The 23,779-nt window shown below is 45.8% G+C and overlaps 1 protein-coding gene across 1 annotated transcript in view; it reads left to right on the top strand.

Moving 5' to 3' along the window:
* Positions 1–5,504: 5,504 nt before the first annotated feature.
* Positions 5,505–23,779, top strand: part of BCR (BCR activator of RhoGEF and GTPase) — a 95,916-nt gene continuing 77,641 nt past the window's right edge. Inside the window, exon 1 of the mRNA XM_082259900.1 lies at positions 5,505–6,551. Within this exon, the coding sequence (XP_082116026.1) occupies positions 5,585–6,551 (967 nt within the window). The 5' untranslated portion in view covers positions 5,505–5,584. The remainder of the gene's footprint in view (positions 6,552–23,779) is intronic.

The following is a 23,779-nucleotide window of genomic DNA, read 5'->3' as shown; positions in this document are numbered from 1 at the left end:
CGAGGCAATGAGTATAGTAACACAAAAACCCTCATAAAAAATAATAAGTGATGAATGAATTCCCTAAAATAACCCGCAGTGGGTTACGGAGAGGTGAGATCGCTTTTATGGAGACACATTTTTGCAAATATTTTATCATATCTTTTCATGTGACAACACTGAAGAAATGACACTTTGCTACAATGTAAAGTAGTGAGTGTACAGCTTGTATAACAGTGTAAATCTGCTGTCCCGTAAAAATATCTCAACACACAGTCATTAATGTCTAAACTGCTGGCAACAAAAAGGAGTACATCCTAAGTAAAAATGTCAAAATTGGGCCCAAAGTGTAAATATTTTGTGTGTCCACCATTATTTTCCAGCACTGCCCTAACCCTCTTGGGCATGGAGTTCACCAGAGCTTCACAGGTTGCCACTGGAGTCCTCTTCCACTCCTCCATGATGGCATCCCGGAGCTAGTGGATGAAAAGGCACTTTTCCACTGCAAGTACCGGCTCGGCTCCACTCGGCACTGCTTGGCCCAGCTCGGCTCAGTTTGCTTTTCCACTGCGTGGTACGAGTCGGCACCTTTCAGCACTGTATAGGCTCTACTCAGCTCGGTTTGCTTTTCCACTGTTGTAGTGCTTAGTAGTAAGTGGGTGGGATTACAACGATTCTCTGACCAATCAGTGGCTAGTAGTGACAAACAATCAATGCTGCATGCAAAGGATTGTGGTATATGGTATCGGTACGGCCTGCTTGGAACCCCAACCGAGCTGGTACTGTTTAAGCGAGCCGTACCGACGCCGTACCTTGTAGTGGAAAAGCGCCGCTGTATCAAACCGTACCGAACCGTTCTAACCCGTACCATTTGGTACCATGCAGTGGAAAAGTGCCAAACCGATCCGTACCATGCAGTGGAAAAGCACCTTTAGAGACCTTGCACTCCTCCACCCTCTGTTTGAGGATGCCCCACAGATGGTCAATAGGGTTTAGGTCTGGAGACATGCTTTGCCAGTTCATCACCTTTACCCTCAGCTGCTTTAGCAAGGCAGCGGTCATCTTGGAGGTGTGTTTGGGGTCTTTATCATGTTGGAATACTGCCCTGCGGCCCAGTCTCTGAAGAGAGGGGATCATGCTCTGCTTCAGTATGTCACACTCACAGTACATGTTGGCATTCATGGTTCTTTCAATGAACTGTAGCTCCCCAGTGCCGGCAGCACTCATGCAACCCCAGACCATGACACTCCCACCACTATGCTTGACTGTAGACAAGACGCACTTGTATTTGTACTCCTCACCTGGTTTCCACCACACACGCTTGACACCATCTGAACCAAATAAGTTTATCTTGGTCTCATCAGACCACAAGACATGGTTTCAGTAATCCATGTTCTTAGTCTGCTTGTCTTCAGCAAACGTTGTGGACTTTCTTGTGCATCATCTTTAGAAGAGGCTTCCTTCTGGGACAACAGCCATGCAGACCAATTTCATGCAGTGTGCGGTGTATGGTCTGAGCACTGACAGGCTGACCCTCACCCCTTCAACCTCTGCAGCAATGCTGGCAACACCTATATGTCTTTTTCCCAAAGTCAACCTCTGGATATCATGTGGATCACGCGCACTCAACTTATTTGGTCGACCATGGCAAGGCCTGTTCTGAGAGGAATCTGTCCTGTTAAACCACTGAATAGTCTTGGCCACCGTGCTGCAGCTCAGTTTCAGGGTCTTGGCAGTCTTCTTATAGCCTAGGCCATCTTTATGTAGAGCAACAATTTTTTTTTTCAGATCCTCAGAGAGTTCTTTGCCATGAGGTGCCATGTTGAACTTCCAGTGATCAGTTTGAGAGAGTGAGAGCGATAACACCAAATTTAACACATCTGCTCCCCATTCACACCTGAGACCTTGTAACAATAACGAGTCACATGACACCGGGTAGTTAAAATGGCTAATTGGGCCCAATTTGGACATTTACACTTAGAGGTGTACTCACTTTTGTTGCCAGTGGTTTAGACATTATTGGCTGTGTGTTTAGTTATTTTGAGGGGACAGCAAATGTACACTGCTATACAAGAAGTACACTCACTAATTTACATTGTTGCAAAGTGTCATTTCTTCAGTGTTGTCACATGAAAAGATACAATAAAATATTGACAGAAATGTGAGGAGTGTACTCACTTTTGTGAAATACTGTAGATCAGAAGTAAAGCAATTGAGATAAGGCATAGATCTGCAGGTAATGGAAATGTAGTCCATTAATATGGGGCCCAGCAGAATTATTAAGATAAATCAGTGATATAGTTATGGAATAATCATGAACTGTGGAGCCTGGGGAAAAAATATCTCAGGCTTACCAATAGGTAAAATTTAATGATGGAAGTTTACTTCCCCTTTAAAGATGGATAGATTAGGAGATGGTCGGACAGACTGGGGTAGGGAGTTTGCTGATGTGCGCAGGGCTGCCATCAGGGGTGGGCAGCCCATACACATGTAGGGGGCCCAGGCACCCTGAGGGGCCCGGGCCGCAACCAACCAGTTGTTGCTGGGTCCAATGCTGGGTGCAGGCTGTGCAGCAATCAGAGCTTGCCCCTCCCCCAAGCCCCTGCATTCAGAAGTGGAGGAAGTTCCTCCAAACTTTTTCCGGTCCCAGTGCCCAGTGTTCCAGCTTCTACCTGTCCTGTAGCCGACTGCTGCAATGAGAAGGAATAGATCCTGATGTAAGCTGGGGTCTTCACAATGCTCCCTCCTCCCCTTCCACTACCCCAACTATTTTCCTAAACTTCTCCACTCTCCTTAACCCACTCTGCTCTTCCCTTCTAACTGTGTGCACCCTATTGAAAGGGAATGGGCTCTAGGTACCATAATGTAAGTGGGGGACTTTGGGATCCTAATGAAAGGGGAGGCTTTGGGGAGCCTAATGAAAGTGGGGTCTCTGATGTAAGGGTGAACTCTGGGGACCCGAATTTAAGGAGGGGGAACTCTGGGGACCCTGATGTAAAGGGGGAGAGAACTCTGGGGACCCTGATATAAGAAGATGGGACTCTTGGGACCCTGATGTAAGGGGAGGATGACTCTGGGAACACTGATGAAAAGAGAGGGAGCTCTGGGGACCCTAATGTAAGGGGGGGGGGGGGGAGAACTCGGGAACCCTGATATAAGAAGAAGGGACTCTTGGGACCCTGATTTAAGGGGGGATGACTCTGGGAACACTGATGAAAGGAGGGGGACTCTGGGAACCCTGATGTAATGGGGGGACTTTGAGGACCCTAATTAAAGGAGTAAACTCTCATTAAAGGGGTCAGGCGGGGGGGGGCAGTCCTAAAGCTGTGTAAGGGGCCCCAAAATTTCTGATGGCTGCCCTGGATGTGCGATTTGACTTTTTTTTTTTTTTGCACATTTTGAAATCACGGGCAGAATTGTGAGGATTCCACCTGCGAAACACCAGTGTGTGAATGGAGCCTAAACTACTGAAATTATGTTCAAGAATGCAGACTTGTTCAAACATCAGTACTGTGTCCAAGAAGCCTAATGTCTCACCATCTCACAAACATCAACTTAACCACTTGCCGACTGTCCACATTATATTTACTGCGGCAGTCAGCCTCTCCTGGGCAAACCGACATAGTACTACGTCGCTCGCCCAGGAACCTGTAGGGGGCAAGCGCGTGGCGCCGGAGGCGCGCTCTCACCCCCGTTCGTTCACGGCCATCCTCGCACGTGTGACCCGCGGCTTTGATGTCCGCCAGGCCACTCGCGATCTCCCGCTGGAGAGGGAGAAAGGCAAGCGGCTGATGTAAACAAAGCTGCCTGTTATCTCCCTGATGTAACTGCAGAGAATATACGATCCTGCTATGTAGGATCGTATGTCTCTGTGGTTACATCTCAAGCCACGCCCCTTGACAGTTAGAATCACGCCCCTAGGGACACACTTAACCCCTTGATCACTAATAAAGTTAACCCCTTCCCTGCCAGTGTCATTTTTAAAGTAACAGTGCATATGTATAGCACTGATTACTGTAGTAATGTCACTGGTACCCCCAAAAAGTGTCAAAAATGTCAGTCAAGGGTCCGATCTGTCCGCCGCAATGTTGCAGTCCTGCAAAAAAAAATCGCAGATCGCCGCCATTACTAGTTAAAAAAAAGAAACAATAAAAATGACAGAAATCTTTCCCTTGGTTAGTAAACGCAATAACTTTTGCGCAAAACAATCAAAATACGCTTATTGCGATTTTTTTTTTAACCAAAAATTTGTAGCAGAAAACAAATTGGCCTAAAATGTTAAAAAATTTAGATTTTTACATTTTTTGGGGGAATTTCATATAAAAAAATGTGAAAAATATTGTTATTTTTTCAAACTTGATGCTCTTTTTTTGTATATAGCGCAAAAAGTAAAAATCGCACAGGTGATCAAATACCACCAAAAGAAAGCCCTGTTTGTGGGGAAAAAAGGACGTCAAATTCGTTTGGGTACGGCGTCGTACGACCGCGCAATTGTCAGTTAAAGTCGCACAGTGCCGAATCGCAAAAAGTGGCCTGGACGTAAGACAGCAAAATCCTCCGGTGGTAAAGTGGTTAAAGTCACGCAGTGCCAAATCGCAAAATAGGCCCTGGTCTTTGAGCAGCCAAATCCTCTGGGGCTTAAGTGGTTAAACATTATCATTTTTTTTTTTTTTAAAGCACTGAAGGTGAATGCTATCCTCCCTTCTACGCTTTTCTTTCAAAGTGAAAACAGCGATCGCCAGCATGACATCAGCCGCAAAGGATGCAGTAAATCTCATTGACTTTCCCTGTGTTTCCATAGTATTAATCAGATGAGATCAAACCGCTTGACACCACATTGTTGAAATCTGACAGCAAGGGCACTCAGGAAACTCAATAAGCTGAGCCAATGGATGCTGCCACACCATCAGCTATTTAATTATTAAAGAAATGTGTGCTCACTATAATGACCACAATATAGAAGGCGAATGTAGGAGTTTGGGGTGACATGTGGATATAGTGGGGGATCATCACTAGTAGATGAGCAGCATTAGATATCCTGCTGAATATAGTGATCGAGCAGTAGAATGGCTCTCAGAGATCGATGCGATCAGCAGCAGCAGCACACATCCCATCCCAGCCCTTCCTCACTGACAGTCATCTACTATTCCACACACTGGGAATGACGTATGATGGGAGGAGCAGCGCTGGCCCCGCCCCCGGCTGATAGACACACGGCTAGTGACACACAATAGAGAGGCCGAGTTCGCACAAGAGGGAGCTGAGCTTCGGGAGGCTGGAGAGGACAGAGGAGAGTGAGGAGCACAGCGTACAGAGGTGACCCGTATACAACTGCTAGGACATGGCTGGACATACTCTGCCCCCATTAATTCAGCCTGGGATACAGTGACACCTTGCCAGCCACTTGGACTCAGACAAAGCTCCCTTGTGGTCACTTGTCCCCTGTCCTGGTCTATATGTAAATCCCTGAGCCCCACCAGCCGGATAGGAAGCCCCCCTTGCGTCCGCCATGAAGCAGTTTTCTTTTTTCTGGAGCCCAATGGTGGTGCTGAAAGCCTCATGCTGAGTCTCCTTGGTGAGGTGTCCCATTGGGGCCGGGGACAGGATGCTGGAGCCAGCGGGCTTCGCAGAGGCGTGGCGGGCGCAGTTTCCGGACGCGGAGCCACCCCGCATGGAACTGCGCACGGTGCGGGACATGGAACAGGAGTTGGAGAGGTGCAGGGCCACCGTGCGGAGGCTGGAGCGGGAGCTGAACCGGGAACGGTTTCGTATGATTTACCTACAGACTCTGCTGGCTAAGGAGAGGAGAGGCTACGACCGCCAGCGATGGGGCTTCGAGGTGAGGGATCCGCCTGGAGGAGAAGAGAGGCTTTTGGGGTCCAGTCGAGAAGAGAGAGCTTTAGGTCCTGGTAGGGAAGAGAGAAGTCCAGAGGAAAGGACTAGAGGTCCAGGCCGCAGGGAGCCACCTGTCGGCGCTCCAGACCTGTCTCCTGGGGATGTGACTCGGGGACCCCGTCGACTGCTCAGCTTGACAGAGAGAGATGGGTCAGAACCCCGATCGGACAGGCTTAGAAGGGCAGCTTCTCACCCTGAAGGGAGTCCCAGAGCCGCCTTACCAGTAGAATCTCGCCGTGGCCGCTCTTCGGATAGCAGCTGTGGCTGGGATGGAGAGTATGAGGAAGCTGAATTGAACCCTCGCTTTATTCGGGATAATGCGTTGCCAGGGCCTTGTAGTCGTTGGGGGGAACCCTGGCCACGTCGATCTGTCTCACCTCAGAGTTTTGAGGACCTTGGGGGAGGGTATACACCAGACTGCAGCTCCAATGAGAACCTGACCTCGAGTGAAGAGGAGCTATCCTCAGGCCCATCTGGACGGGTGTCACCTCGGGGTCTTTGGGGTCGCTCCCCACCTTCACCTGGCAGCGCAAGCCCTCCCACCCCACAGGCACCTGCCCGCCAGTGCCAGCTGAGAGTGTCTGAGGCTGCAATAGTTGGAGTGAGAAGAAGTGGACAGATCTGGCCAAGCTGTGTAGAGCCTTCTTCAAGAGATGGAGGCTTCAATGGAGATGGAGGTAAGAAAGAACGGGTGTTTTTAATCTATTTGGAAATTGTCTGTCTGCTTGTCTTGTAACTTTTCATATATTCATGCCCTGTTAAATCATTTGTTTATCTGTGTTCCAACTTACACATAGCCAAAACATTTCACTTCGATACATTGTATGTACAAGAAGTACGGACCTGCACAAATTAGATAAGAGCAGCAGTTGTAAAGTTTTTGTAGGTTTCAGATATATAATTTTCAGCTTGATGACCATTGTCAGCCGTAACCTCTAGATCAGGATAGGCAACCCCTGGAGAGGTGATGTACCTCAACAACATGGAAGAAAAAACACCAGGGTGTAGTGCACTTTTATTAGGGTGATAACCCAACAAGGACCTGTTAAAAGGTAAGGAAGTTTTTGAAGAATTCAGGGGTCAATAGTAAGGAACTCAGAGTTCAGGGGTCAATAGTAGGTAACAGTTCAGGGGTCAGTAATAAGTAATGTAGAGTGCAGGGGTCCGGGTTATTTAAAGTAGAGATCAGTAGTATGTAAGAAAGTGCAGGGGTCAAGAGAAAGTAACCGAGGTCAGTAGTAAGTATTGCAGAGTACAGGGGTCAGAAGAAAGTAACGCAGAGGTCAGTAGTAAGTATTGCAGAGTAAAGGGGTCAGGAGAATGTAATGTGGAGGTCAGTAGTAAGTATTGCAGAGGTCAGTAGTAAGTATGGCAGAGTGCAGGGGTCAGGAGAAAGTAACGCGAAGGTCAGTAGTAAGTAGTGCAGGGGTCAGGAGAAGGGAACGCAGAGGTCAGTAGTAAGTATTGCAGAGTACAGGGGTCAGGAGAAGGTAACGCGGGGGTCAGTAGTAAGTATTGCAGAGTACAGGGGTCAGGAGAAGGTAACGCGGGGGTCAGTAGTATGTATTACAGAGTACAGGGGTCAGTAGTAGGTATTGCAGAGTACAGGGGTCGGGAGAAGGTAACGCGGGGGTCAGTAGTAAGTATTTCAGAGTACAGGGATCAGGAGAAGGTAACGCGGGAGTCAGTAGTAAGTATTACAGAGTACAGGGGTCAGGAGAAGGTAACGCGGAGGTCAGTAGTAAGTATTGCAGAGTACAGGAGTCAGGAGAAGGTAACGCGGAGGTCAGTAGTAAGTATTGCAGAGTACAGGGGTCAGGAGAAGGGAACGCGGAGGTCAGTAGTAAGCATTGCAGAGTACAGGGGTCAGGAGAAGGTATTGTGGAGGTCAGTAGTAAGTATTGCAGAGTACAGGGGTCAGGAGAAGGTAACGCGGGGGTCAGTAGTAAGTATTACAGAGTACAGGGGTCAGGAGAAGGGAACGCGGAGGTCAGTAGTAAGCATTGCAGAGTACAGGGGTCAGGAGAAGGTATTGTGGAGGTCAGTAGTAAGTATTGCAGAGTACAGGGGTCAGGAGAAGGTAACGCGGAGGTCAGTAGTAAGTATGGCAGAGTACAGGGGTCAGGAGAAGGTAACGCGGAGGTCAGTAGTAGGTATTGCAGAGTACAGGGGTCAGGAGAAGGTAACGCGGAGGTCAGTAGTAAGTATTGCAGAGTACAGGGGTCAGGGGACAGTAACGCGGAGGTCAGTAGTAAGTATTGCAGAGTACAGGGGTCAGGAGACAGTAAACGGAGGTCAGTAGTAAGTATTGCAGAGTACAGGGGTCAGGAGAAGGTAATGCGGGGGTCAGTAGTAAGTATTGCAGAGTACAGGGATCAGGAGAAGGGAATTCAGAATATTGCAGAATGTAAGAGTCAGTAGTAAGTATTGCAGGGATCAAAGGTCAGGAGTAAGTTATGCAGATTGCACTGGTCAGTGGTAAGTAACGCAGAGTTCAGAGGTCAATAGTATTTAAGCTGACCATAGATGGATTGAAATTTGGCTGGTTCAGCAAGGACCAACTGAATTTTGATCCATGTATGGGCTCTGTGGTTGTACAGAAGTTGGTCTACTAATCAATTTCTGTACAAACACACTGCTGGAAAATTTCCGCCTGATCAGCGCTGCAGCACTGATCTGTGTTTTCTGACTGCGGGGAAGGGACCCTGCTGTAAGAATACAATGACACGGTGGGAAAATTCCTCCATTCACCTCGAATGTGTGGATAGGGAAACTGGATCAGCTCTTTTTGTTCAATTCGCTGGTTGAACAAAAGAAAAAATGGGCCCATTTTAGGCCAGCTTTACCGCAGGGGTCAGTGGTATGTAACAGACAGTGCAGAGGTCGGGAGGAAGTAAGACCCTCCCCTCCCATGCTAAAATTTCCCACAGTGCCAGTCACCTCCTTTTGTATATTTTTGTATGTTTCACTTGGCAGACCTGAAATGCAGCAGTGCCAAGTAGAGCATTACATGTCAGCCAAGGAGTAGCCTAGAACTTCACTTGGCTCTGCAATGCCTATGGTCGCTCTGATCTTAAAGGCAACTTGCACTTGGCACAACAGGGTTGTGATCTACCTGTCACATGACTTTGATTGACAGATAGAGATTGACCTGTTGTGGACCCCTGCTTTAGGTAGCAATGGGTCCTCAGAACAGGATTTAACTTCCAAAATAGGTTTTGCTCAGGTAATTATTAAAGTTCTATCAGAAACAGGCTTATTTGTGGCTCTGAGGATGGCTGCATTAGTTGGATAACCAGGCATCTGGTGTCTTTGCCTACCTTACATTTTTTTCAGAGCAAAGTCTAGCAGATCACAAACTATTTTATTCTATGGCCTGTGGCCCTGAAGACCCATTTTCAGTTTTCATGCCTAGCGTAAGTATTCTGGCACAGAGGAAGAAAACCCATTATGATTCATAGTTCTGAAAAGCTAACCTGGGAATCCATCATAGGTGTGCGCAGCCTATTGGATTGGGGTGTGCACCCCAAAGCTCAAACGCACATAAGTGCTTATGGCAGAGATCAGTGCGAGATCATTCCATTCTCCCTGCTGGGACTCGGAGTGCTAATGCACACAGAGGGTGTGCATTAGGGTGTGCCCAGGCACACCTGGCACACCCCCTGCAAACTCCTATGGAATCTATGTTACTTATAATTGCAGTTAATTATTACTTCACCGTACTTAAAGGAGTGCATTCTATGCATTACCATAAAAAGCCTTCTGTGTATAGCAGCCTCACCAGCAACCCCTAATACTCTCCTGTGCCCCATCCTTGTCCGGCAATGTCCATAAGTCCCTCGGCCGCCCGGGAGTCTCCCTCCTGATTGACTTAGACACACCTGAGGCGCCATTGGCTCCCAGGGCTGTCAATTAGTCAGTTAGCCAATCAGGAGAGAGGGGGATGGGGCTGAACCACAGCTCTGAGTCTGAATGGACACACGGAGCTGCAGCTGAGCTTGGGTGCCCCCATAGCAAGCTTCTTGCTGTGGGGGCACTCGACAGGAGGGAGGGGTCAGGAGCAGCAACAAGGGACCCCAAGAATAGGAGGATCCGGGCTACCCTGTGCAAAACCAACTGCGCTGAGCAGGTAAGTATAACTTGTTTGTTAAAAAAAAAAAAAAGAGACTTTACAATCACGTGAAAGTGTTAGGCTTCATGTACACGGGACATTTGAAAACCTCTTCTGAACACTGGAACTTGACAGCTAGTAACGAACAGTAAAAATGTCAGTTTTGCCACATTTACATGCCGCGTTTATGTGCGTTTAGCGGTGTTTACGTTTAGAAGTGTTTTTCCTTTGTAAAATGGTTAGCAATGTATCCCTGTTGAAAACGCCTATAAACAAAACGCTTATAAATGTGAGTTACCGCGTTAAGACGCGTTTGCACGCTGCTACAAACATTTGGCATTTCAAATGCCAATAATCTTCCGTCTGAATGCAATTTTTTGCTTTAAAAAAAAAAAAAATGCCACTAAACCCAACTTCCTCTAAGGGCTCTTTCTCACGAACGATCCGATCAAATCCGCCTGTCAGTTTTTTTGGCAGTTCTGATCGGATCCTCCATGCATCCCTATGGGGCAGCGGATGTCAGCTGTGACATGTCCGCTGACACCTGCTGCCATCCGCATCCGATCTTGTCCGTGAAATCCAGGCGGATGGAAACTCTATTTTCAGGGGATCGGATGAGAGCGGACAGGAGGTCTGTTCTCATCTGATTCCCCATAGGGAACAGCGGGGCTCTGACACCTCCCTCTCTGCACACAGAGTGAAGAGGGAGCTTTCACCTGCCTGCTCAGTGTGGATCAGTGTATCGATCCCTCGCTGAGCAGCACGGAGTCCACTGACTGAGGCGGACAGTGCGAAAGGAGCCTAAAGGAGTATAAACAACTCAGTGTACGTGGACAGATAAGATAACATAGAAGAGAGTTCAGGGGCTGCTGAAAAAATGCCCAACTGCTCCAACAGCCGTTTATCAGCAGCATTGTATATGAGGCCTTCTACACACAACAGTATAAGCGGTCTGTATAGCAGTAAAGCATGCTTGCAAGGCATGTACACTAGCCTACACTGCCAGCACCTAAACTTGAGTTTAGGAGCTTTTGGTGTTTTTTTTTGTTTTTTTTGTCAAACTCCACTGTATTAAAGCCTATGTGTCAATGTACACATAGGCTTTCAGCAGAGTTTACTAGCTGCTGCTGTTAGGGGAGCTTCAACCTCCCTCTCCTGAACGTGGAATAATCACGTTCAGGATAGGATTGTTTTGACTGCCGGCCGCGGGAAAACACAGAACGCGACAAAATCTCGTTTTCCTGTAGCCACGAAAAAGGTAGGCCAGTATACATGAAGCCTTCTACTCGCTGTGGAACCTAAGGGGTTAATCTGGTACATCGTGTAAAAAGGCAGTTTGATTGTTACATAGTTAGGTTGAAAAAAGTCCATCTGGTTCAACCAAAAAAAAAAATCGTGTCTTCTCTGATCTCCCCCCCCCCCCCCCCCTTTTCCGCTGTCCCCAATCCATCTGATAAGACCGAGCCCTTGGAGGCACTTTTCACATGCTCAGTTTGGTGTGTGTTGCTAGAGGGGTTTTTTGTTTTGTTTTGTTTTGGGGGAAGGGTGTATGTGACCAGCACAGGACCTATTAGGACAGTCCAGGCAGAGGGTCAGGGGTCATGCAGCCTCATAGGACAGTCAGAGTAGAATAGAAACTCCTCCCTGCAAGCTTTAACTTGAAACCGATAGAAGTCACAAGGCCACTATATACTGCTGAGAAAAAATATTTAGCAGTTTATATTTCCTAAAATAATTGCATTTCCATATTCTGTGTACTTTGGGAGACCAGATATAGTGAATGCAGGCTCCTGGGTTTAATAACACTCGAACCCTTGTGCCCCTTGTAATCTATGGGCCTATGGCTCATATAAGGGCTGGGCTGGTGACTTCCTTGCTGCTCTATTTTTGGTGTGGAGGACATTATATGAATTTACACTTCCAGAATCAAGAGACGGGTTTATTAATGCTTTCTGCATTTCTCTACCTAGTTATGCTCAACTAGGTAGAGAAATGTAGATTGCCACCCATTTACAAGCCATGCCCATCCCCTTCCTGACAAGCTGCTGCCCTACTACCTAAACTTATATATAGAAGTTCTACTTCTCTGTTTAAAGAACTTCAAGAAGAAATCTAGTGTGCAGACAGACATGTGATGAGTCGCTAGGTGTTTGTTCAACCTGTCCCCAGTCCTACAATTTTTACATGTAGATGTTGGCTGGAGTTCTCCAATCGATGGCTAACACGTAAGATAAGATAAATGTCTAAAATAACATATTTGGATAGAAGTCTTGGCCATATACCCAATTGTACAATCCCTGAAGATCCCTGAAGATGCTAAAGTCTCAATTTTTTTCCATTGAAAATAAAAAACATGTTATACTTACCTGCTCTGTTGAAGCGGTTTTCCACAGAGAAGCCAGGATCCTCCTCTTCTCGGATCCCTCTTCCAACGCTCCTGGCCCCTCCCTCCTGTTGAGTGCCCCCCACCGCAAGCAGCTTGCTGTGGGGGCACCTGAGCTGAGCAGCAGCTCCCTGTATCCAATCAGACACAGAGCCGTGGCCCCACCCCGCCTTCTTTCTCTCCTCAATGGCTCACTGACTTTAACAGCAGGAGGAGCCAATGGCACCATGCTGCTGTCTCAGCCAATCAGGAGAGAGAGTCCTGGACAGCCGAGTCTCTCATCCAACATTGCTGGATCTAGGTTGGGTTTAGGTGAGTGTTTGGGGGGCTACACACACAGAAGGCTTTTTATCTTATTGCATAGAATGTATTAAGATAAAAAAAAAAAACCCTTCTGCCTTTTACAACCACTTTTATACAATCAGGCCGGCCCTTGTTCTACATAGTTGCTGGAAAATATAAAGGAGATTGTACAATTCGATTGTATAGTGTTTATGATCAGTTTTTTTTTTTTAAATCAAAGAAATTGTTTAGTGAACACAAGACATTACAATGTACAGACAATTAGGCATTTAGTCTTTCAGAGCAGGGAATTTACAAATCAATGCAAAGTAGTTCTGTATGATCGGCTTTAAAACGGAACTGCAGGCACATAAAAGCACAGTTTATCCCCCGTTCACATCAGGCTGATTTGACATGCCAAATCTGAGCCCTTTGCCAGCAACGGCACTGTCCAAATCGGTATGGCGCTGCACCGATTCTCAAAAGTAGTTTCTGCTCTACTTTTGGCAACTTCGGGAGTGATATCAATAGACATCTGTGGAGGAACCCGCACAGATGTCTGTCAAATAGCCCCTGAACTCGCACTGACATGCAGGTTTGAAATCGTGCGAGTCCAATTTCACACCCGCCCTTATTGTGAGCGAGGGCTAAATCCAGTTTTGTGTTTACATTCATTTTAAGATGCAGTGATTGGATATACCTGCATTTGTCCTGGTATCTACCCTCTGTAATCTCCAGCACAGCATGCTGGGAGAGGAGTGCAGAGCACAGAGCTGATCTCATCATATTGCTGCTGTGCCGTCATTGTCTCATCATATTGCTGCTGTGCCGTCATTGTCTCATCATATTGCTGCTGGGCCTTAATTGTCTCATCATATTGCTGCTGGGCCTTAATTGTCTAACTATGGGATGTGGCGGATCCTGGACCAAGCTGGATTGCCTTTCTGTAGTATAGCATGCAGGATAGTTCATGATCTGGCTGTACTACCCTGCAGGGGTGCCTAGACTAGAACAGAAAATTCTTTGACATATAAAACAATTCACTGATACTGTGTAGGGCTGCACGATATTGGGAAAAAAAATTACATTGCGATATTTGGTTTTCAACTATATATATATCGCAATATTTCTCCACAGTCACTGTGCTATCACTGGGAGACACATCATATCACAGGGGAGGAGACAGGCCGCACTAAGGAAGACGCTGCTTCAGCCAATCAGCGCTCAGCTTACATGACACTGCACAGCTGGAAGGAAGCGATGTGTGTGCGGTGTGCCCGGTGTCAGCTGATCACCTCCATCCCTCCCCCGATCTCATCTGGTGATGGTGCTGTGCCCGGAGTGTAGCCGGGGAACACGCACACCCGGACCGAGATCCGGTGTTGTGTCGATATCGGTTTCCCCAATGAAACGAGTTTCCCCTTGCTTTCGGCTGTGATTGGAACTCCGCCCCTCCAGCCCAATGCAATCCAGCCCTCCCAGCTCTGCCTCTAGTCTCCAGCCGACCATTACTCCGCCCATTGTCTCTCCATTGAATCTATTTACAAAACATTACAGCCTGATCCCGCCCCCGATGCAGCCAGGAGAATCAATGGGCGGAGTAATGGACGGCTGGAGACTAGAGGCAGAGCTGGGAGGGCTGGATTGCATCGGGCTGGAGGGGCGGAGTTCCAATCACAGCCGAAAGCAAAACGGATGTGCCGGCTGCCAGCACTGTGAGTCCTCCTCCTCCTCCTCCCCCCAAATCCCGACTTCTCCCTGCCTAATGCTAAATATCGTGTCTTCGGCCATATGAATATCGCCCATGCCCGCAGAACGATAGTCGATATCACATCGACTATCGTTCAGCCCTAATACTGTGTGTAATTTTCTTTTTATCTGATGTTTTAAGTTTGTCACTTACAGTTACATTTTGTTTCAGATTTTAGCTGTTAGAGGCCATTCAGACTAGCGCGACACGACTCTGCACGACTTGTGGAGGCGACTTGTCAGTCCGGTGCACCATGACTTCGGAGCGACTTGCAGGGACTTCACATAATGGAAGTCTATGCAAGTCTCTCCGAGGTCGCCCCAAAGTAGTACAGGACCCTTTTTCTAAGTCGGAGCGACTTGTGTCGCTCCTATTAGAACGGGTCCTGTACTACTCAATTGACCGCGACAGGCTAGTCTGAATGGGCTCTTAGACCCAGAATTTTGTCAACCTGTTACGTGGGAGTCTACATAGCAAATGTCTCTGAAAATGAAGTCGGGTAAACCCTCCATACTGCACAGTTTACGGTAGATTATCTTGATCTGGCAAACCTGATTTGAAATTAAATCTGACTCTTTTTTTGGCTGGCATCGGCAGTTTTCTTTCACAGGTCAGAGTGCAAATAAAATGCTGTAAGATGGTCAGAGTACATAAACACGTATCCAATTACCATACTTTACCCTCTCCACCCATCTGGATAGAAAACCTTAAAACCTTTCTGAAGTATTCTCAGATAGATGAATTGAACACGTGAATTAAAAAAAACGGGCATCTCTTGAGATATTTTTTCTGCTCAGCCTGGGAGCTACAGTCCCCAAAGGGTATCCTAACCCAGCCTTTTTCAACCAGGGTGCCTCCAGGTGCAAAATGCCTAGAAATTGTCCAAAGAATTGTATGCAAGCCTGTGGGTGGATCAAGCATGCCACACGTTTTAATTGTGCACCATTGCAGCTGCCTGAGACATCATCGGTTGATAAGGAGAATGCTGGGTACTTGCACATCATCGTTGGTTCCCCCGGCCCCTCTCCATTGACTCTGGGGTCACATTAGCTGAGTGAGGGAGAAGAGAAGCACTGTAATACTAATTAGTACCAGTGTGCAAAGGTGTTTGCTTTGGAAGAATAATCTTCTCCAACGTTGGGTGTCCTACGTGTGTGGTTGTTGCTGCATTATGTAAAACTATTCGTTTTTAAAATTTAGAATGGGGTGCCTTGAGATTGTGTGGAATTTTAAAGGGTGCCTTGACTGAAAAAAGGTTGAGAAACGCTGTCCTACCCCATCCGATTCTAGGTATTCTCTTCTACACCAGTGGTTCTCAACCAGGGTTCCTTGGAACCCTAGGATTCCTCAAAAGGTTGCTTGAGCAATGAGCAATATCTGCCTTAGATGAGTTCTCCTGACACCATTGACCATTTTAGCTATCTGGAAGAAGGTAATTCTTCCCAATGACCACAAGTGTAAGGAAAATTCATCCCACTGACCATCAGACTAATGTATCATAAGTTGTAAATAGTCATTTTTAGCAGGGGTTCTCTGAGACCTGAAAATTATTTCAAGGGTTCCTCTGTGTTGAAAAGGTTGAGAAAGGCTACTCTACACCACTTGAACCTTGTTACTGGTAACTGAGTGTAATAGATGGCCTGGCTGACTAAACCTCGCAATACACTGATTGCATTTTGAAAATCGCACACTGGAGGCCCTGTCAGCCACCCCAGGCCAACATTCCTTGATTGAAAAATCCAGAGGAGCCATGTGGAGAAATGTCACCTGAACAACACCTGCATCCAATCAGATGTGGGTATTATTCGGGTATTTTGTGAGCTGGCAGAGAATCTGTCAAAAATGCAGTAGCTGCAGCGGGAAATTTGTTCGTCAGTGCTGATTAGCATGGATGGAGGAATCTTTTAGATTTTTTTTTTTTTCTTCTTTTTCTCTTCAGCCTGCATATGTGTATGGCCAGCTTTATACTTAAGCCCCGTACACACGATCAGATTATCGAAAGATCTGTCGTCCGTTTTTTGTGGCATGCTAGTCTGATGTGGAAAGTGAAGAGGTTATTTTCATACGAATTTTCCCGTGTTCTTTCTCTCTGAGCATGCCTAGTCTTGCTCTTAAGATTTTTTTCCGTCAAACTGTACTAATGAGACGAAAATCGGACGTTGTAATAGGGATGTAACGATATCGAAGATATCGTGATATCGTATCGTCGTGGTCGTCTCGATATCGTCGTGGTCGTCTCGATATCGTCGTGGTCGTGTCTCGATATCATCGTGGTTGGGTTACAATATTAAAAGGACAGGTGTCCGTCAAAAAGCAAGAGGAATAAACACAGTCCCGCGGAACAAATCATTGTTAACTACATAGACCAGAGTTTAAGGATTTATTTTACTGTTTTTTTTTTTTTTTTTTTTTTCTTGCAATGTAGATATTTTGATCTTTCGGATGAAAAACGTGAACATAAGCTAAATGATAGATCAGTGTTTTTTTTTTTAAAGGCTTTTTGACTGACTATTTTATTTAAGTTTAAGTTATGTTCCTAAATACCAGTTTTAAAAGGCTGCCTTTATTTGCCTTGCACATTTAAACCGGACTTAACTTGATCTTTGTTTGCACTTAAAGGGAATTGCCTATTGTTTGTTTACAATTGTTCTAGCTGCTTCTTAACTTGAACATTGCACAGAAGAATCAGTTATGCAACCAAATATTACTATACAGAATATTGATGTTCCTGACTACAACTTGCACTTTAAAAGCACTATGTGATCAGTGTTTTATGTTGTCATGGATCCATAAATACAACAATAAATTGCCTGTTGACTGGCAAAAGCAGAATAAATGTCGGTATTTTTTCGCTATTATCATCACAAACACTATCATGAGCTATTTAACAATACCATGAGCTTTTCCACAATATCGCAATAAATATCGTACCGTGAGGTCAATATCGAAATTGTATCGTACCGTGAGATTTTGATATTGTTACATCCCTACGTTGTAATACGGACAACTAAAATTTTAGTCAGCCGAAAAGTCGGAGTCGGCTGTCGAAAGCACCATACTAACAATCCGAAAATCGGCAGATCGTCGTCAGACGAATTTTCTCTACAGATTTTCTTATCGTGTGTACGGGCCTTAAGGCTCAGGAAGTGTGAGAGCGAAACTAATGCTGGCCATAGACTCAAATTTAGGCAGATTCCTGCTGAATTGACTACAATTTTAGCCGTGTATGGCCCTGCAAGTACCTCCCAGCTTGACAAATGTCAACTGAACCAGGTGAAAAACTTTTATCGGATGCAGTCACTGTTCGGCAGCACCGCTGATTTCAGGCAGTCGTGAATACAACAGTGGGCAGTGGAAATTCCTCCATCCACGCTGTTCACTGTCAATAGGAAATCAAGTCGGATATAGCTAGCTTAAAGATAAATTCCAGGTATGGTATATTTTTACATAGAGTATATTGTCAAAAGTATTGTGCCTCCTGCCTTCACACACACACATGAACTTTAATGGCATCCCAATCTTAGTTCGTAGGATTCAATATTGAGTTGGCCCACCCTTTGCAGCTATAACCACTTCAACTCTCTTCTGGGAAGGCTGTCCACAAGGTTTGGGAATGTGTCTATGGGAATGTTTGGCCATTTTTCCAGAAGCACATTTGGGAGATCAGGCACTGATGTGGACTAGAAGGCCTGGCTCGCAGTCTCCGCTCTAATTCATCCCAAAGGTTTTCTATTGTGTTGAGGTCAGGACTCGGTGCAGGCCAGTCAAGTTCTTCCACCCCAAACTGGCTCATCCGTGCGTGTCTTTATGGACCTTGCTTGGTGCGCAGTCATGTTGCAACAGGAACTGGCCACCCCCAAACTGTTTTTTTACAAAGTTGGGAGCATGAAATTGTCTTAAATGTCTTGGTATGCTGACGACTTAAGATTTCCTTTACTGGAACTAAGGTGTCAAGCCCAACCCCTGAAAAACAACCCCCACACCATAATCCCCCCTCCACCAAATGATTTGGCCAGTGCACAAAGCAAGGTCCATAAAGACATGGATGAGCAAATTTGGGGTGGAGGAACTTAACTGACCTGCACAGAGTCCTGACCTCAACCTGATAGAACACATTTTGGAATGAATTCGAGAGGAGACTGAGCCAGGCCTTCTCATCCAACATTAGTACCTGACCTCCCAAATGCATTTCTGGAAGAATGGTCAAACATTCCCATAGATGCACTTCTAAACCTTGTGGACAGCCTTCCCAGAAGAGTTGAAGCTGTTATAGCTGCAATGGGTGGGCCAACTCAATATTGAACCCTATGTACTAAGACTGGGATGCCATTAAAGTTAATGCGCGTGCAAAGGCAGGCGTCCCAATACTTTTGGTAATATAGTGTAGTTGTATTTGTCGAGCTTGGACCAATGTCAATCATAACTAAGGCTGTAACGCATAAGCTTATTCATGTTATATTTACCCTGTAACCAATAAATAAATTTCTTGTGCAATTGGATGATACTGAGTTGCTGGCTGTTTTATCCCTTTTGAATCGATATACCATACCTGACTTTTCAAATCAATATTGAGAAGAGAAATCGGGCTGTAGCTCGTACAGGACAGAGGATCCTTGCCAATCACTGTAATATGTGCACGAAGTGAGTCTGCCGGGAGGTGCGCTGACTCTCCAGCAGCATTGTAAGCTGAAAGAAAATGCGGGGATAGGAGATCTGCAAAACACTTGTAGTAGGCAAGGGTGTATCCATCCGGACCAGGAGCTTTACCCATCTGCCTTCCCTTCAGGGCCGCAGTGAACTCCCCCGAGCGCAATGGCTCATCCAATTCCTCAGCGGAAAGGGAAGGGAGGCCGGAAGCCGAAAGGTACGAACGGATTGCCTGCACCCTCGCCTCCCGAGACGCCCGCGCTGAGCTTGGAGACAGATTGTAAAGTGAAGAATAGTAGAGACGGAAAGCTTCAGCAATATCACCCGTGGAGTGCACCTTACGGCCCGTCGAGGTGGAGAGTTCATCCGCCCTTGCCCGCTGCTGACGTAGAGCCCTGGCGAGAAGCTTCCCCCACTTATCTCCATGCTCGTAGAAGACGTGGCGACATTTAGCCAAGGCAGCCTTCGCCCGAAAAAGGACCAAGGAACTCAGTTGGTCCCGAAGGAACCATACCTGACTGATGCCCCTGGAAGCTGGATATCACTAAAGTAGACACCATTGCTCCAGTGATCTTCACTTGCTTCTGGGTCCCATGCTGAACAACTGCCCTGCTGCATTCTCAACACAGGATGTTGGCCGCTCAGCATAGGCACTACTCAGAGAATGCTTTGCATTTAATAAATTAATGCAAAGTGTTCTGTGACTGGATGAGGTTTGAGAGGCAGGGCAGTGCCATCACACTCTCCATCTCATCCAGTTAGTCAGAGAAAGCTTCTCTGAATGGAGCCCATGCTGAATGGCTGACTCCCTGTGCTCAGAATGCATCAGGCTGGCTGCTCAGCATGGAACCCAGGAAGCAAGCGGAGATCACTAGAGGAAGTAGTTTACTTCCAGAAGCATTAGCCGTGTATGGTATATACATAGGTCCAAGCTGGACCAATGTAACTATGTAAAAATATACCATACCTGGAATTCATGTTTAAGGAGAAATATCAGCCACTCCTTTACCAACTTTGAATATTCTGCATTTGCGCAGATATGCCTAAGGTTTCTGCCAGGTCTTTGAGCCCTAGAAAAGACTAGGGGCACATCTGCACACATGGGGGGCTGGGGTTTCCACACACACGGGCACGCACTACTGGTTTCTGGGATCTTGATATCCGTGGTGTCTGCATGCATACACGTGAATCCCCTGTGCATGCGCAAACGTGCCACAGGTCTCCCCTGGATCCCAATGACCTGCAGCACATCTGCACATATTCAGATTTCCATAGCATACATACGCCTGTCTGTAAAGCTTGTGTGATGTGGATATCCCAAGAGATGGCAGGGGTGCTAAACAAGAGAAATGACTAGATTTTCCCATCCACAGTAACCATTGTAAATGGATGAATCTTGACTACCAGCTATTGCATTGTGACAGCTGACATCCATGGCTGTCAGAATATCGGAACAGTGCCTTCATCTGATTGGATGCAGGCACTGTTCGACCGCAAAATTTTTATATCCAGCTCCTTCAACAAAATTCAAGTGAAATTTGGAAGGAATTTCGGAAGATTCAGCTTAAGGCCATACTGCTGCTAAATAAATTGGCCTCTTAGTGAACTCGGTGGGATTGTCCAAGCATGGGGATTTAATCTCGGAGGTAACAACGTCATGGAGATGTTTCAGGGAGATGGCTGGACAGAATAGAAGCAGAAGTTTTCATTGTGTGTCATCTGCTGTTTATTGAGGATCTGTTTACAGACAGTCGGGCTGTGCTCACTATGTGGTCAATGAACTCAGATAGGAGACTTTATAATGCCAATGAGTAAACAGCCTGGGGCAGATGTCTGAATTGCAACCTGTGGTCAGGCAAAAAAAAATATTATGGGCTGCAAGATAATATTTCTTTCATCAGAAGTATGATTAGAACTCGCATACAATGGGCCCAGCTAAATATGGAGGACATAGAATTATATGTATAAAGCTGACTTCTATTTGATTTTGTGGCACTTAAAGTGTTACTAAACCCACAACAGTAAAATCATGCTTTATTTGCAGTAAAGCATGCGTGTTATACTTACTGTAGAGCAGGGGTCTTCAAACTATGGCCCTCCAGTTCAGGAACTACAACTCCCATCATGCCTAGTCATGTCTGTGAATATTAGAGTTTTACAATGCCTTATGGGATGTGTAGTTCTGCAACAGCTGGAGGGCTGTTTGAGGACCCCTGCTGTAGATCCTAAGGGGTTAATCCTCTGCATTGTGTAAAAAAGGCTGCTTGATCCTGTATGCACAGATCTTCCCCTTCTTTCACTGACTCCAGAACATGTCCGGATAAGAGAGGGCCTTTGGAGTCAGGCTGCACGTGCTCAGTTTGGCGTGTATTGCTAGACAGTTTTTTTTTTTTCTTTTTTTTTTCAACGATCAACGCAGGGCCAATTAGCGCTGTCCAGACAGAGGGTCAGGGGTCCTGCATCCTGATAGGACAGCCAGTGCAGCGTGAAAACTCCTCCTATATTCTTTACTAGAAACTGATAGAAGTCACCAGACTGCTATAGAGCTGATGAGAAAAGGTATTTAGCAGTTTATATTCACCAAAATAATTGCATTTCCATGTTCTGTGTACTGTGGGAGACCAGATATAATGAATGCAGGCTCCTGGGTTTAGTAACACTTTAAGCACTGGTTAAAATGAAACCATATCCCAAATTTTTCCTACTTTTACACAATAAAAAGTATAAAGTGGAGCTGGAGCCATTGTCAGGATTTTATTTCGGGCTGTGTCTCCAGTGGAAGGGCTTTTTCATAATCTCCTGACAACAAGAAGTAAGGGAAAATCTCCACAACGTGAATAAATTCCTCCTTTGCAGTTGTTCTAACATCAGATTAGTGTACAAGCTAATCTCCAGTGAGATATGGAAACATGTAATACAAGGCTCCTACACTCTTGACGAAAATCGGACTAAATATCCTCCGATTTTTCTCTGTCTTCTCAGCGTTCATTACCGTTTTTAGTCTACTGTGCATAAATGTTCACAAAATTTCTCGTCCGATTTTTTTTTTTTTTTTTTTTTTGGCACATTTGTTCCTAGACTTCCGGGTTGTCAGCAACTTCAGATCATGCGCGGTCTTTCGTATCCGAATTTTTCACGGACGTACTGCATACACATTAAACGAAAATCGGTCGTCTGGGGACGGACGAAAAAAATTTTGGTGTTTGTCCCTCCGTTTTTTTTTCGTTGAAAATGTCGGCATCGGCTGCTGAAAGTTGTGTACACACTAGGCGAAAATCGGACAGTTTCACATCAGGTGGGAATTTTCAGTAGATTTTCTACTAGTGTGTACCCCACTTTAGAGATTTATTCTCCTATGGAATTTTACAAGTACTTGAATCTGTTTTATATATTCACTTCCTGCAATCCCCTGTGCAGCAGCACTCAGACTGAGAAGAGGAGGGGTAACCGTATGAGCCAGTCAGTGCTATATTGTTTTATGCAGTACACATACACCAATCCACTATATACAATTATGACCATGAAGCAAACAGCGAACCACTAGAAGCTTGCACCCACAAGTTGGGGTACCTAAAGGCAGAGGTGCCTGCAGCAGAGCATTAGTCATTCCTCAATATGAGATGTACAAGTATGTTATCCTGGAGCGTACTTCACATATGCCTATTTCATTTTCAATCTTTTTTATTGAGTTTTTAGAATCAATCAGTAACAAAATGTAGCAGAACATAACATGGGTATAGCAAAACTGTCAAGATTGCATGGCATGAAAAACTTGGTAAATGATTTAAGCAAAACGTCGCACATTCATAGAGTTTAAAGAAGAAGTAAAGCCACTGAAAAAGCCTGTAAAGACAAAGGCATAACGAGCTAGTATGCATCGCATACTAGCTCGTTATGAAGTACTTGCCTAAAAACAAAGCCTCCGCAGTGCCGACAGGATGGCCGACATGTCTGGCCCTCCTGCTTCCTGGATCGTACCCTCCAGCCATCTGATTGGCTGGAGGCGTGATTACATCACTCCCGCCCATGCACGCGGGAGCCGCCGTTCACGGGACTGGACTCTGAAGGAACGGCGCGGGTAATATAGGCTTACCTATAGGCAAATGTCAACAAAGTGGGTTTATAACCACTTTAACCATGGTTGCCATTGACATAGTCATGAAGATTTGAGAACCAGGTGCGCCCGGCGATCATTCTGATATGCCTGTATTTCAATCATGTTAGCCTGGAGTTTTGTTTTTACTAAATAATTTTGCTAATACTTTCTAGTTTACTGCATTTTGTTTAGCATACTGCTCTGAGAATGTAGGGCTTCTGGATGGAATAGCAGAGTAATTATTAGAGAGCAGGCAATGCCAGTTCTTCAGACAGTGGGGGATCCAGCAGAAATACACGAACAGGAAATTCAGGAATTGGAAGATAGATAAAGTGAGAAATAATGGAGGGTGAAACAAGAAGTCTGGGTCAGAAGTAATGGAGCCTTGGGGGGGGGTATGGTGGCAATTGTAAGATGGGCCTCTGTGTAGTGGTTTGGCTTCCTACCTTTTAGAGGTCCATAACCTTGCTATGGAGAAAGTTGGGAATTTCAAGCTCATTTTATTAATCAGGAAGTTATGTTCTCAGGACATTGCATTTTTTTTTAACTACATGGGATTTTTCAGCAATTTTTCAAGAAGAATTTTTTTCCTGGAGCACATTCCTTGGCTATTCAGTTCTAAGTAAAGGAGGGACG

This window comes from Pelophylax lessonae (genome assembly GCF_965119305.1).
Source record: "Pelophylax lessonae genome assembly, chromosome: 1".
Lineage (NCBI taxonomy): Eukaryota > Metazoa > Chordata > Amphibia > Anura > Ranidae > Pelophylax > Pelophylax lessonae.
The sequence above is the reverse complement of the archived record's forward strand: the minus strand, read 5'-3'. Positions and strand labels throughout refer to the sequence as shown.